This window comes from Pristiophorus japonicus, chromosome 12 (genome assembly GCF_044704955.1).
Source record: "Pristiophorus japonicus isolate sPriJap1 chromosome 12, sPriJap1.hap1, whole genome shotgun sequence".
In the NCBI taxonomy this organism is placed as follows: Eukaryota; Metazoa; Chordata; class Chondrichthyes; family Pristiophoridae; genus Pristiophorus; species Pristiophorus japonicus.
In genome coordinates, this window is record NC_091988.1 from 201,247,569 (window position 1) to 201,261,206 (window position 13,638).

Consider the following 13,638-nt stretch of genomic DNA (forward strand, 5'->3'; position numbering starts at 1 on the left):
GTTCTGCCATTTGAGGTCCTCGGAAAGAATGAAGAGAGTTGGAAACGGAGCAATTAGTCTTGATTTCAACACAGTAAAGACGCAGGAAGCAGGAGAAGCATACAGGACATCTTGGATTAGGTGTTCCCATCGTAGCACCCATGGGAACAAATTTTAAATGAATGGGCCCCCATCAGTGCTTTGGTCAGAAAGTCTAGGCCCATATTTGTCATTTAGGGAAGCGAAGAGTGGAACGGTAAGAGGAACACTGACAACAGCAGTGTAGATAAAGACCCCAATACTCATTGCTATGACAGCCCACCATTATTCTAATTGTCAAACTTGACGTACTGTGCAGCACTATCAGAAACAAGCTCTCTTGTATATATTTACCTGTCATATTGCTGCAGGTGCTCGGAGCTGATATAGTCATCTAAATTTACTGTCAAATCTACAACCTGTTCAGACTGGCAATTCTGGAGAGAGAAACAAAAAGCAACAGAATGAATAGATCGCAAGGTAGGTATGGATGAGAAAGGCCATGCGATGCATCTCAATTCATCCACCCAGCCTTCATTACCCTGCTTGAGCTCCGTGTCAAGGATGCATCACTCAGTGTATAAAGAGCAACTTCCTTTCACCAGCCCTAAATTTTCTTTTTGCTGTTTTGCAACTGTCCCAATCCAATGGTGTTTGGATTTACCTGCCGTACCCGTATAATTTTAAACACCTCAATTAGGTCCCACTTCATCCCCTCCTTTCAAGGATGAAAAACTAGGTCTCTCTAGTCTCCCCTCATAACTCGATCCTTTGACACAACAACAACCACCTGCATTTATATAGCACTTTTCATATAGTAAAACATCCCAAGGCGCTTGACGGGAGCAGTGTCAAACAAAAATTGACACTGAGCCACACAAGGAAATATTGGGACGGGTCGGTTTTAAGGAGCGTCTTAAAGGACGAGAGACAGGTAGAGAGGCAGAGAGGTTTAGGGAGGGAACTCCAGAGCTTAGGACCAAGGCAGCTGAAGGCACGGCCACAATGGCAGAGCGATTAAAATCGGGAATATGCAAGAGACCAGAATTGGAGGAGCACAGAGATCGCAGAGGGTTGTGGGGCTGGAGGAGGTTACAGAGATAGGGAGGGGGGGGGGGGGGGCGAGGCCATGCAAGGTTTTGAAAACAAGAATGAGAATTTTAGCATTGAGGGTTCAGCCTCATGGTCGTCTCTGCACGATGTATAGGACTTGAATGCCTCCAAGACCAGAACTGCATTCAGTACTCAAGGTGTGATCTGACTATACTGTTCTGTCATGACCTCCTCCAACTAGACTCTACTGCTTTGGCTATATGCCTCAAATCCTGTTTGCTTTGTTGATTACCACTCTGGAGTGACTGGACTTATCACACGGCAAGTCTATGATTGTGACAACTCCCCAAAAATACTTCACTGGCTGTAAAGCGCTTTGGGTCGTCCTGAGGTTGTGAAAGACGGTATATAAATGCATGTTCTTTCTTTCTTTACTAATTGGCCTGGATTGCTTTCAACTTCACTGTTAGCTATTTCAACATCACTTGTAGACGATGTACTTTTCTGTCCCATATCTAGACTGAATTCCCCCGGCCACTGGTTAGCCCACTTGCTTTCTAGGTCTTGGCCGAATCACCCCCACCACTAATTTGGTATCATCTATGGATCCGAGTCGTGTGCAGTGTGCTTCTTTACCCAAGTTGTTAATGTATATTAGGAATATTAGAGGTCCCAGCACCAACAACTTGCATTTACATAGCACCCGTCATGTAGAAAAACATTGCCTCCCAAATCAGTGTTCATCTTTCCCACAACTTAATATTTGAATCTCTCCATCATCATAGGCAGTACCTCGAAATCGAGGAAGACTTGCTTCCACTCTAAAAGTGAGTTCTCAGGTGAATGTACAGTCCAATACGGGAATTACAGTCTCTGTAACAGGTGGGACAGACAGTCGTTGAAGGAATACTCTGCATACTCTCGGCGACGAGACTCGAGGTGCTCAGTGCCCTCCCGGATGCTCTTCATCCACTTAGGGTGGTCTTGGGTCAGGGATTCCCAGGTGCCGGTGAGGATGTTGCACTTTATCAAGGAGGCTTTGAGGGTGTCCTTGAAACGTTTCCTCTGCCCACCTGGGGCTCGCTTGCCATGTAGAAGTTCAGAGTAGAGCGCTTGTTTAGGGAGTCTTGTGTCGGGCATGCAGACGATGTGGCCTGCCAAACGGAGCTGGTCGAGTGTGGTCAGTGCTTCGATGCTGGGGATGTTGGCCTGATTGAGAACACCGACGTTGGCGCATCTATCCTCCCAGTGGATTTGCAGGCTCTTGCGGAGGCAGCGCTGGTGGTGTCTACTGTATATGGTCCACGTCTCTGAGCACTACAGGAGGGCAGGTATCACTACTGCCCTGTAGAATATAAGCTAGATGCCAGATTTGAAGTCCTGGTCTTCAAACACCCTCTTCCTCAGGTAGCTGAAGGCTGCGTCAGACCTCACCGTCGATGTCTGCCCTTGCTGATAGTAGGCTCCCGAGGTATGGAAAATGGTCCACGTTGTCCAAGGACACGCCGTGGATTTTGATGATCCGGGGGGGGGGGGGGGGGGGGGGGGAAGGGGGAGTGTTGTGAGACGGGGTCAAGTTGGTGGAGGACCTTTGTATTACAGATGTTTTGTATAAGGCCCATGCATTCGTTCGCCTCGGTGAAGATGTTGACGAAGGCTTGGAGTTTGGCCTCTGAATGTGCGCAGACGCAAGCATCGTCCGCGTACTGTAGTTCGATGACAGAGAATGGGACGACCTTGGATCTAGCCTGGAGACGACGAAGGTTGAACAGGTTCCCATTGGTTCTATAGTTTAGTTCCACTCCAGCGGGGAGCTTGTTGATAGTGAGATGAAGCACTGCAGCGAGGAAGATCGAGAAGAGCGTTGGTGCAATGACACAGCCCTGTTTGACCCCGGTCCAGACGTGAATTGGGTCTGTGGTGGATCCATTGGTCAGGATCACGGCTTGCATGTCATCGTGGAGCAGGCGGAGGATGTTGACAAACTTTTGGGGGCAGCTGAAAAGGAGGAGGACGCTCCATCGTCCCTCACGGTTGAGTGTCAAAGGCCTTTGTGAGATTAAAGAAGGCCATGTACAAGGGTTGGTGCTGTTCCCTGCATTTCTCTTGTAGTTGTCGCACGGTGAAGATCATGTCCATTGTACCCCTTAGTGGGCGGAATCCACATTGTGACTCTGGGAGGAGCTCTTCAGCCACAGGGAGAAGACGGCTGAGGAGGCTTCTAGCAATGATTTTCCCAGTGGCTGACAGCAGGGAGATTCCTCTGTAGTTGCCCCAGTTGGACTTAGAAACATGGAAAATAGGTGCAGGAGTAGGCCATTCGGCCCTTCTAGCCTGCACCGCCATTCAATGAGTTCATGGCTGAACATTCAACTTCAGTACCCCATTCCTGCTTTCTCGCCATACCCCTTGATCCCCCTAGCAATAGAAGATCCCCCTAGCAATTGTCCCCCTTTTTGAAAATGGTCATGATTATGGCATCTCTAAGATCTCCCGGCATGCTCTCCTCCTTCCAGATAAGAGAAATGAGATAATGCATTCGTGTTAATAGTGCTTCTCTGCCATACTTTAGTGTCTCGGTGGAGATTCCATCTGCTCTTGATGCCTTGTTGTTCTTGGGCTGATGGATAGCCTTTTCTACCTTGTGCGGGGCTGGGTTTTGCTGAAATGGTGGCGGGTAGCATGCTGCGGAATGGAGTCAAGGACACTCGTGTCAAAGGCAGAGTCTCGATTAAGGAGATCTTCGAAGTGCTCCTTCCAACGGGCCCTGACTGCCTCGGTGTCCTTGATGAGTGTCTCCAATCAGGCTTGTAACCCTACCACAGCACTCAACCTGTCCTCATCAAATTCACAACTGACATCCTCAGTGACTGGTGCACTATCCCTCCTTGATCTCTCTGCAGCCTTTGACATGGCCAACCGCATCAGCTTCCTCCAAAGGTTCTCCTCCATGGGTTCAGCTCAGTAGGACTGCATTCGCTTGGCTCCACATGTCTTGCCAGAGAATCGCTTGCAATGGCTTCTCTTCTCACCCCCCGGAACATTAACAATGGAGTTCCCAAGGACATCCCGTGTGCCACCGCGTGGGCCTCCCAGTCGGCTCCAGGCCAGTGATGAGGTTTCTAACAGACTCTGCATGTCGTGGAATGCAAAAAGGATCCACTCAAATACTGGATTGATAATACACTTACCATAACATTAATGATCAGACTGGCGTCCACAGTGATTGCCTTCAACAGAAGTTCTTTCTGGTCATTGTCCGAGCGATAACGCAGTGTGTACAGCTCCTGGTTGACATTCCAGCCCGTGGGCAACAGCTCCTTCTTCTTCTCATCAGTCGCGCCCTGCAAAGGGGTGGCACACACATACATTTCTGTTAAACTGACCACATCTCCACGCAAAATATGCTCCCTGTTAAGTGTGAAAGTTTAACTTCCCTCCCCAATTATTTTAAAAATTGCTTTTAACGATGCATTTTACACTGATGCATTTAAAAGGGAAGCTAGATAAACACGAGGGAGAAAGGAATCGAAGGTTATGTTGATCGGGTGAGATGAAGTAGGGTGGGAGGGGGCTCGAGTGGAGCATAAACGCCAGCATGGACCTGTTTCTGTGCTGTAACATTCTACGCAAAGTTTGGTGTTGGGGTGAAGAAGTTTTTGCTAAGCTCGTAGAATTACACAGACTCTACAGCACAGACACAGATCTATGCCGGTGTTTATGCTTCACATGAGCCTCCTTCCATTGTAATCAGCTCTTCCCACCCAGCTCTGATATCACTCTATTCCCTCCTCGCATGATCATGGGTGCATCAAGTCTCCTCTGGTGCATCAATGCTATCTACTCCAACTACGCCACGTGGCTGAGACGTTCACATTCTCACCACTGTCTGTAAAGAAATTCCTCCTAAATTCTTTACTTGATCTGTTAGTGACTATCTTATATTTATGCCCTCTTGTTCTGGACTCGTCCACGAGTAGAAACAGTTTCTCCACATCCACCCTATCGATCCACTTTATAATTTTAAAGACCTCTATCTAGTCTACTCATTTCTTTTCCAGAGAGAAGAGTCCCAGTCTGCTCATTCTCTCTTGAATAGCTGCCTTAGCATTTGATTGCACTGCTCCTGAATCAAGTCAAAGCACAAACTGACTCTGGATTAGAGCAGCCTCTACGGTAATCCAAGGGTGCTACTGACAACCTGTCTCATTGTTGGGACCTACCACAGGGAAATAGAATTATTTCCACTTAGCTCCAGGTAACCCAGTTACCTAACGGGAAGCAGGGTGCTCCTGGACAAGCAGCAGAAAGATTACCAGTGCTCTGTGCCGCTAGACCATAAAGGTCATGTGTGTGTGTGGAGGCGAAGACATGGGTATGGTTCTTTATGAATACTTGATGTCTGTTTTCACAAAAGAGTGGGGCGATTCAGACATTGCAATCAGGGAGGAAGAGTGTGAAATATTAGATGAAATAAACATAGTGGGAGAGGAAGTATTAAGGGGCTTAGCAGTTTTGAAAGTGGATAAATCCCCAGGTCCGATTGAAATGTATCCCTGGCTGTTAAGAAAAGCAAGAGGAAATAGCAGAAGCTCTGACCATCATTTTCCTATCCTCTCTGGCTACATGTGTGATGACAGAGGACTACTAACGTGGTACCTTTGTTTAAAAAGGGAAAAAGGGATAGACCGAGTAATTATAGGATGGTCAACCCAACCTCGGTGGTGGGAAAATTATTGGTAAAAATTCTGAGGGACAGGACAAACATTGATTATTAAAGGACAATCAGCACAGATTTGTTAAGGGAAGGTCATGCCTGACTAACTTAATGCATCTTTTTTTAAGGAGGTAACAAGGAGGGTCGATGAGGGTAGTGCATTTGATGTAGTGTATAAGGATTTCAGCAAGGCTTTTGCTAAGGTCCCACATGGCAGACTGGTCACAAAAGTAAAAGCCAGAGCAAAGTAGCAAGTCGGATCCAAAATTGGCTCAGAGGCAGGAACCAAATGGTAATGGTTGATGGGTGTTTTTGTGACTGGAAGGCTGTTTCCAGTGGGGTTCCGCAGGGCTCAGTACTCGGTCCCTTGCTTTATGTGGTATATATCAATGATTTAGACTTGAATGTAGTGGGTATGATTAAGAAGTTTGCAGATGACACTAAAATAGGCTGTGTGGTTGATAATGAAGAAGAAAGTTGTAGACTGCAGAAAGATATCAATGAACTGGCCAGATGGGCAGAACAATGGCAAATGGAATTCAATCCAGAGAAATGAGAGGTAATGCATTTGGGAAGGGCTAACAAGGCAAGGGAATACACATTAAATTGTAGGACACAGAAGTGTTGAGGAACAAAGGGACCTTGGAGTGCATGTTCACAGATCCCTGAAGGTAGCGGGCCAGGTAGATAAGGTGGTTAAGAAGGTATACGGGATACTTGCATAGAATATAAGAGCAGGGAGGTTATGCTTGAACTGTATAAAACACTAGTTAGGCCACAGCTAGAGTACTGCGTTCAGTTCTAGTCACCACATTACAGGAAAGATGTGATTGCACTAGAGAGGGTACAGAGAAGATTTACAAGGATGTTGCCTGGACTGGAGAATTTTAGCTTTGAGGAACGATTGGAAAGGTTGGGTTTGTTTTCTCTGGAACAATGAAGGCTGAGGGGAGACCTTATTGAGATGTATAACATTATCCGAGGGACTGCATATGATGATGATGATGATGATGATAAAATTATAAGGGGCCTAGATAGAGTGGATTGGAAGGATATATTTCCCTCAGCAGAGGGGTCAGCAACCAGAGGGCAACATTTTAAAGTAATTGGTAGGAGGTTTAGAGGAGATTTCTTCACCCAGAGGGTGAGGGGGGAGTCTGCAACTCACTGCCTGAGAAGGTGGTAGAGGCAGAAACCCTCATTGCATTTAAAAAGTACTTGGATGTGCACTTGAAGTGCCGTAACCTACAGGGCTACGGACCACGAGCTGGAAATTGGGATTAGGCTGGATAGCTCTTTGTCGGCCGGCGCGGACACGGTGGATTGAAATGTCCTCCTTCCATGCTGTAAATTCCTATGATTCTATGACAGGCTGTGTCTGTAGCTGATTAAATTCCAGCAGTAACTCTGTGCGCACTTCAGTGCCCAGTATCCTTCGCTGTGGCAAAGCTTTCTGGACTTGGGTAAGTGTTAGTCCTGGCTCAGTTGGCAGCGTATCGTCTCTCAGTCAGAAGGTTCAAGCCCTACTCCAGAGAATGAGCACATAAATGTAGGCTGACACTCCCAGTGCCAGTACTGAGGGAGTGCTGCACTGTCGGAGGTGCCGTCTTTCAGATGAGACGTTAAACTGAGGCCCCTTTCAGTGGACATAAAAGATCCCAGGGCATTATTTTGAATAAAAGCAGGGCAGTTCTCCCCGGTGTCCTGACCAATATTTATCCCTCAACCAACATCACACACAGATTTTCTGGCCATTTATCACATTGCTTTTGTGGGGTCTTGCTGTGTACAAATTGGCTGTCACATTTCCTACAATATAATAGAGACTTCACTTCAAACGTGTTTCATTGGTTGTAGATTACAATATTTTTCTAACTAATAACTGAACGTGTTCAATGAAAAACATTTTTTTCTCCCAGGTGTTGCTCCCAGGTGAACAGTGTCCAAGAGATTCATCTTTAATTCCTGGAGACTCCAGGACAGTCCAGGAGTGTTGACAAGAAAGACTTGCATTTATATAGCACCTTTCACACCCTCATGACACCCCAAAGTGCTTTACAGTCTCTGGAGTGGGACTTGAACCCACAACCTTCTGACTCAGAGGAGAGAGTGCTATCCAAGGCTGACACCTTGGTTCGGAGACTCTTCAGTGGGGAGAGAGACAGATGTCCATGAAACACGGATACTTGCCGAAGCAGATTGCCACCCTTGTCTCCTGCAAAATAAGAACCTAAGAATTAGGGGCAGGAGTAGGCCATACAGCCCCTCGAGCCTGTCCCGCCATTCAATAAGATCATGGCTGATCATCGACCTCAACTCCACTTTCCCGCCTGATCTCCATATCCGTTGATTCCCCTAAGAGTCCAAATATCCATTTATCTATCTCAGTCTTGAATACACTCAACCACTCAGCATCCACAGCCCTTTGGTGCAGAGAATTCCAAAGATTTACAACCCTCTGAGTGAAGAAATTCCTCCTCATCTCAGTTTTAAATGGCCGGCCCGTTATGCTGAGACTGTGCCCCCTAACAAAGTATGGGACGGTTGATGAGCAGTGGCGGACATTAAGGAGATATTTCATAACTTTCAACAAAAATATATCCCAATGTGAAGGAAAGACATTAAGAGAAGGGATAACCATCCGTGGCTAACTAAGGAAATAAAGGATGGTATCAAATTGAAAATAATGGTATTCAAAGTGGCCAAGATTATGAGAGGCCAGAGGATTGGGAAACTTTTAAAAACCAGCAAAGAACGACTAAAAAAAAAAAGAGGGGGAAAATAATGATGAAAGTAAACTAGTAAAAAATATTTAAAAAGACAGTAAGAGTTTCTATAGGTACATAAAAAGGAAAAGAGTGGCTAAAGTAAATGTTGGTCCCTTAGAGGATAAGACTGTGGAATGAATAATGGGGAACAGGGAAATGGCAGAAACTTTGAACAAATATTTTGTGTCGGTATTCATGGTAGATGACACTAAAAACATCCCAATAATGGATAATCAAGGGGCTATAGGAATGGACCGATAGGAAACGATCACTAAAGCAGTAGTACTTGGTAAAATAATGGGACTAAAGTCGGACAAGTCCCCTGGACCTGATGGCCTGCATCCTAGGGTCTTAAAAGAAGTGGCTGCAAAGATAGTGGATGCATTAGTTGTAATCTACCAAAATTTCCTGGATTCTGGGGTGATCCCAGCGGATTGGAAAACCGCAAATGTAGCACCCCTATTTAAAAAAGGAGGCAGACAGAAAGCAGGAAACTATAAACCAGTTAGCCTAACATCTGTGTTGGGAAAATAATGAAGTCCATTATTAAGGAAGCAGTAGCGGGACATTTGGAAAAGCATAATTCAATCAAGCAGAGTCAGCATAGTTATATGAAAGGGAAATCATGTTTAACAAATTTGCTGGAGTTCTTTGAGGATGTAACGGACAGGGTGGATAAGGAGGAACCAGTGGATGTGGTGTATTTGGACTTCCAGAGGCATTTGACAAGGTGCCACATAAAAGGTTACTACTCAGAGAGGCCAGCCGGTGCAGCTGCAGCAGAGTGAGAAGGCAAAAAAGTAGAAAGAAATCGAAAGGTGACGTCACAGCCAAGGGGGTAAGTGACTGACTGGTGATTGGTGATTGGTAAGTAGTTTTTCTTTTCTTTATCAGTAAGTAACATTTAGCATTGGTGTTGCCAAATTAAGTTAATCTAGGGGTTAAGACACGGCAGGACAACTCAGACACGTGTTATGCTCCTCCTGTAATATGTGGGAAGTCAGGGACGCTTCCGGTGTCCCTGACGACTACGTGTGCGGGAAGTGTATCCGCCTCCAGCTCCTGACGGACCGCATTGTGGCCCTGGAGCTGCGGGTGGATTCACTCTGGAGCATCCACGATGCTGAGAATGATGTGAATAGCACGTTTAGCGAGTTGCTCTTACCGCAGGTAAAGGGGACACAGCCAGATAGTGAATTGGTGACCAACAGGAAGAGCAGTGCAAGGAAGGTAGTGCAGGGGTCCCCTGCGGTCATCCCCCTGCAAAACAGATACACCGCTTTGGGTACTGTTGAGGGAGATGACTCACCAGGGGAGAGCAGCAGCAGCCAAGTTCATGGCACCGTGGGTGGCTCTGCTGTACAGGAGGGCAGGAAAAAGAGTGAGAGAGCTATAGTGGTAGGGGACTCGATTGTAAGGGGAATAGATAGGCATTTCTGTGGCCGCAACCGAGATGCCAGGATGGTATGTTGCCTCCCTGGTGCAAGGGTCAAGGATGTCTCGGAGCGGGTGCAGGACATTCTGAAAAGGGAGGGTGAACAGCCAGTTGTCGTGGTGCATATAGGTATCAATGATATAGGTAAAAAACAGGATGAGGTCCTACGAGATGAATTTAGGGAGCTCAGAGCTAAATGAAAAAGTAGGACCTCAAAAGTAGTAATCTCAGGATTGCTACCAGTGCCACGTGCTAATCAAAGTAGGAATCGCAGGATAGCTCAGATGAATACGTGGCTTGAGGAGTGGTGCAGAAGGGAGGGATTCAAATTCCTGGGACATTGGAACCGGTTCTGGGGGAGGTGGGACCAGTACAAACCGGACGGTCTGCACCTGGGCAGGACCGGAACCAATGTCCGAGGGGGAGTGTTTGGTAGTGCTGTTGGGGAGGAGTTAAACTAACATGGCAGGGGGATGGGAACCTATGCAAGGAGACAGAGGGAAGTAAAATGGAGGCAGAAGCAAAAGATAGAAAGGAGAATAGTAAAAGTGGAGGGCAGAGAAACCCAAGGCAAAAAACAAAAAGGGCGACATTACAACAAAATTCTAAAGGGGCAAAGTGTGTTAAGAAGACAAGCCTGAAGGCTCTGTGCCTCAATGCGAGGAGTATTCGGAATAAGGTGGACGAATTAACTGCGCAGACAGCAGTTAACGGATATGATGTAATTGGCATCACTGAGACATGGCTCCAGGGTGACCAATGCTGGGAACTCAACATCCAGGGGTATTCAACATTTAGGAAGGAAAGGCAGAGAGGAAAAGGAGGCGGGTGGCATTGCTGGTTAAAGAGGAAATTAATGCAATAGTAAGGAGGGACATTAGCCTGGATGATGTGGAATCGGTATGGGTGGAGCTGCGGAATACCAAAGGGCAGAAAACTCCAGTGGGAGTTGTGTACAGACCACCAAACAGTAGTAGTGAGGTTGGGGACAGCATCAAACAAGAAGTAAGGGATGTGTGCAATAAAGGTACAACAGTTATCATGGGCGACTTTAATCTACATATTGATTGGGCTAACCAAACTGGTAGCAATGCGGTGGAGGAGGATTTCCTGGAGTGTATTAGGGATGGTTTTCCAGACCAATATGTCGAGGAACCAACTAGAGAGCTGGCCATCCTAGACTGGGTGATGTGTAATGAGAAGGGACTAATTAGCAATCTTGTTGTGCGAGGCTCCTTGGGGAAGAGTGACCATAATATGGTAGAATTCTTTATTAAGATGGAGAGTGACACAGTTAATTCTGAAATTAGGGTCCTGAACTTAAGGAAAGGTAACTTCAACGGTATGAGGCATGAATTCGCTAGAATAGACTGGCAAACGATACTTAAAGGTTTGACCGTGGATAAGCAATGGCAAACATTTAAAGATCACATGGATGAACGTCAGCAATTGTACATCCCTGTCTGGAGTAAAAATAAAACGGGGAAGGTGGCCCAACTTGTGGCTAACAAGGGAAATTAAGGATAGTGTTAAAACCAAGGAAGAGGCATATAAATCGGCTAGAAAAAGCAACAAACCTGAGAACTGGGAGAAATTTAGAATTCAACAGAGGAGGACTAAGGGTTTAATTAAGAGGGGGGGAAATAAGAGTACGAGAGGATGCTTGCAGGGAACATAAAAACTGACTGCAAAAGCTTCTATAAATGTGAAGAGAAAAAGATTAGTGAAGACAAACGTAGGTGCCTTACAGTCGGATTCAGGTGAATTTATAATGGGGAACAAAGAAATGGTAGACCAATTGAACAAATACTTTGGTTCTGTCTTCACAAAGGAAGACACAAATAACCTTCCGAGTGTAGTAGGGGACAGTGGGTCTAGTGAGAAGGAGGAACTGAAGGATATCCTTATTAGGCGGGAAATTGATGGGATTGAAGGCCGATAAATCCCCGGGGCCTGATAGTCTGCATCCCAAAGTACTTAAGGAAGTGGCCCTAGAAATAGCGGATGCATTGGTGATCATTTTCTAACAGGCTATCAACTCTGCATCAGTTCCTATGGACTGGAGGGTAGCTAATGTAACACCACTTTTTTAAAAAGGAAGGAGAGAAAACGGGTAATTATAGACCAGTTAGCCTGACATCAGTAGTGGGGAAAATGTTGGAATCAATTATTTAGGATGAAATAGCAGCGCATCTGGAAAGCAGTGACAGGATCGGTCCAAGTCAGCATGGATTTATGAAAGGGAAATCATGCTTGATGAATCTTCTGGAATTTTTTGAGGATGTAACTAGCAGAGTGGACAAGGGAGAACCAGTGGATGTGGTGTATTTGGACTTTCAAAAGGCTTTTAACAAGGTCCCGCACAAGAGATTGGTTTGCAAAATCAAAGCACATGTATTGGGGGTAACGTACTGACGTGGATAGAGAATTGGTTGGCAGACAGGAAGCAGAGAGTTGGGATAAACGGGTCCTTTTCAGAATGGCAGGCAGTGACTAGTGGAGTGCCGCAGGGCTCGGTGCTGGGACCCCAGCTCGTTACAATATACATTAACGATTCAGATGAAGGAATTGAGTGTAATATCTCCAAGTTTGCAGATGACACTAAACTGGGTGGCGGTGTGAGCTGTGAGGAGGACGCTAAGAGGCTGCAGGGTGACTTGGACAGGTTAGGTGAGTGGGCAAATGCTTGGCAGATGCAGTATAATGTGGATAAATGTGAGGTTATCCATTTTGGGGGCAAAAACACGAAGGCAGAATATTATCTGAATGGCGGCAGATTAGAAAAAGGGGAGGTGCAACGAGACCTGGGTGTCATGGTTCATCAGTCATTGAAAGTTGGCATGCAGGTACAGCATGTGGTGAAGAAGGCAAATGGTATGTTGGTCTTCATAGCTAGGGGATTTGAGTATAGGAGCAGGGAGGTTTTACTGCAGTTGTACAGGACCTTGGTGAGGCCTCACTTGGAATATTGTGTTCAGTTTTGGTCTCCTAATCTGAGGAAGGACGTTCTTGCTATTGAGGGAGTGCAGCGAAGGTTCACCAGACTGATTCCTGGGATGGCTGGACTGACATATGAGGAGAGACTGGATCAACTGGGCCTTTATACATTGGACTTTAGAAGGATGAGAGGGGATCTCATAGAAACATATAAGATTCTGACGGGACGGGACAGGTTAGATGCTTGTAGAATGTTCCCGATGTTGGGGAAGTCCAGAACCAGGGGACACAGTCTTAGGATAAGGGGTAGGCCATTTAGGACTGAGATGAGGAGAAACTTCTTCACTCAGAGTTGTTAACCTGTGGAATTCCCTGCCGCAGAGAGTTGTTGATGCCAGTTCATTGGATATATTCAAGAGGGAGTTCGATATGGCCCTTACGGCTAAAGAGATCAAGGGGTATGGAGAGAAAGCAGGAAAGTGGTACTGAGGGAATGATCAACCATGATCTTATTGAATGGCGGTGCAGGCTCGAAGGACCGAATGGCCTATTCCTGTACCTATTTTCTATGTTTCTAAGCTAAGTGAGTGGGCAAACATTTGGCAGATGGAGTATAATAGAAAATGTGAGTTATCCACTTAGTCAGAACAAATAAAAAAGCAAATGATTTAAATGGAGAAAAATTACAAAATGCTGCAGTACAGAGGGAC

General features: G+C 46.1%; 1 protein-coding gene across 1 annotated transcript in view; it reads right to left on the minus strand.

Moving 5' to 3' along the window:
* The window catches only part of psmf1 (proteasome inhibitor subunit 1), a 59,710-nt gene that overhangs the window by 41,457 nt on the left and 4,615 nt on the right, over positions 1 to 13,638 (minus strand). The window contains exons 2-3 of the mRNA XM_070896422.1: positions 4,263 to 4,415; positions 373 to 455 (exon numbers count right to left, since the gene is read on the minus strand). Coding sequence (XP_070752523.1) covers positions 373 to 455; positions 4,263 to 4,415 — 236 coding nt within the window. The remainder of the gene's footprint in view (positions 1 to 372; positions 456 to 4,262; positions 4,416 to 13,638) is intronic.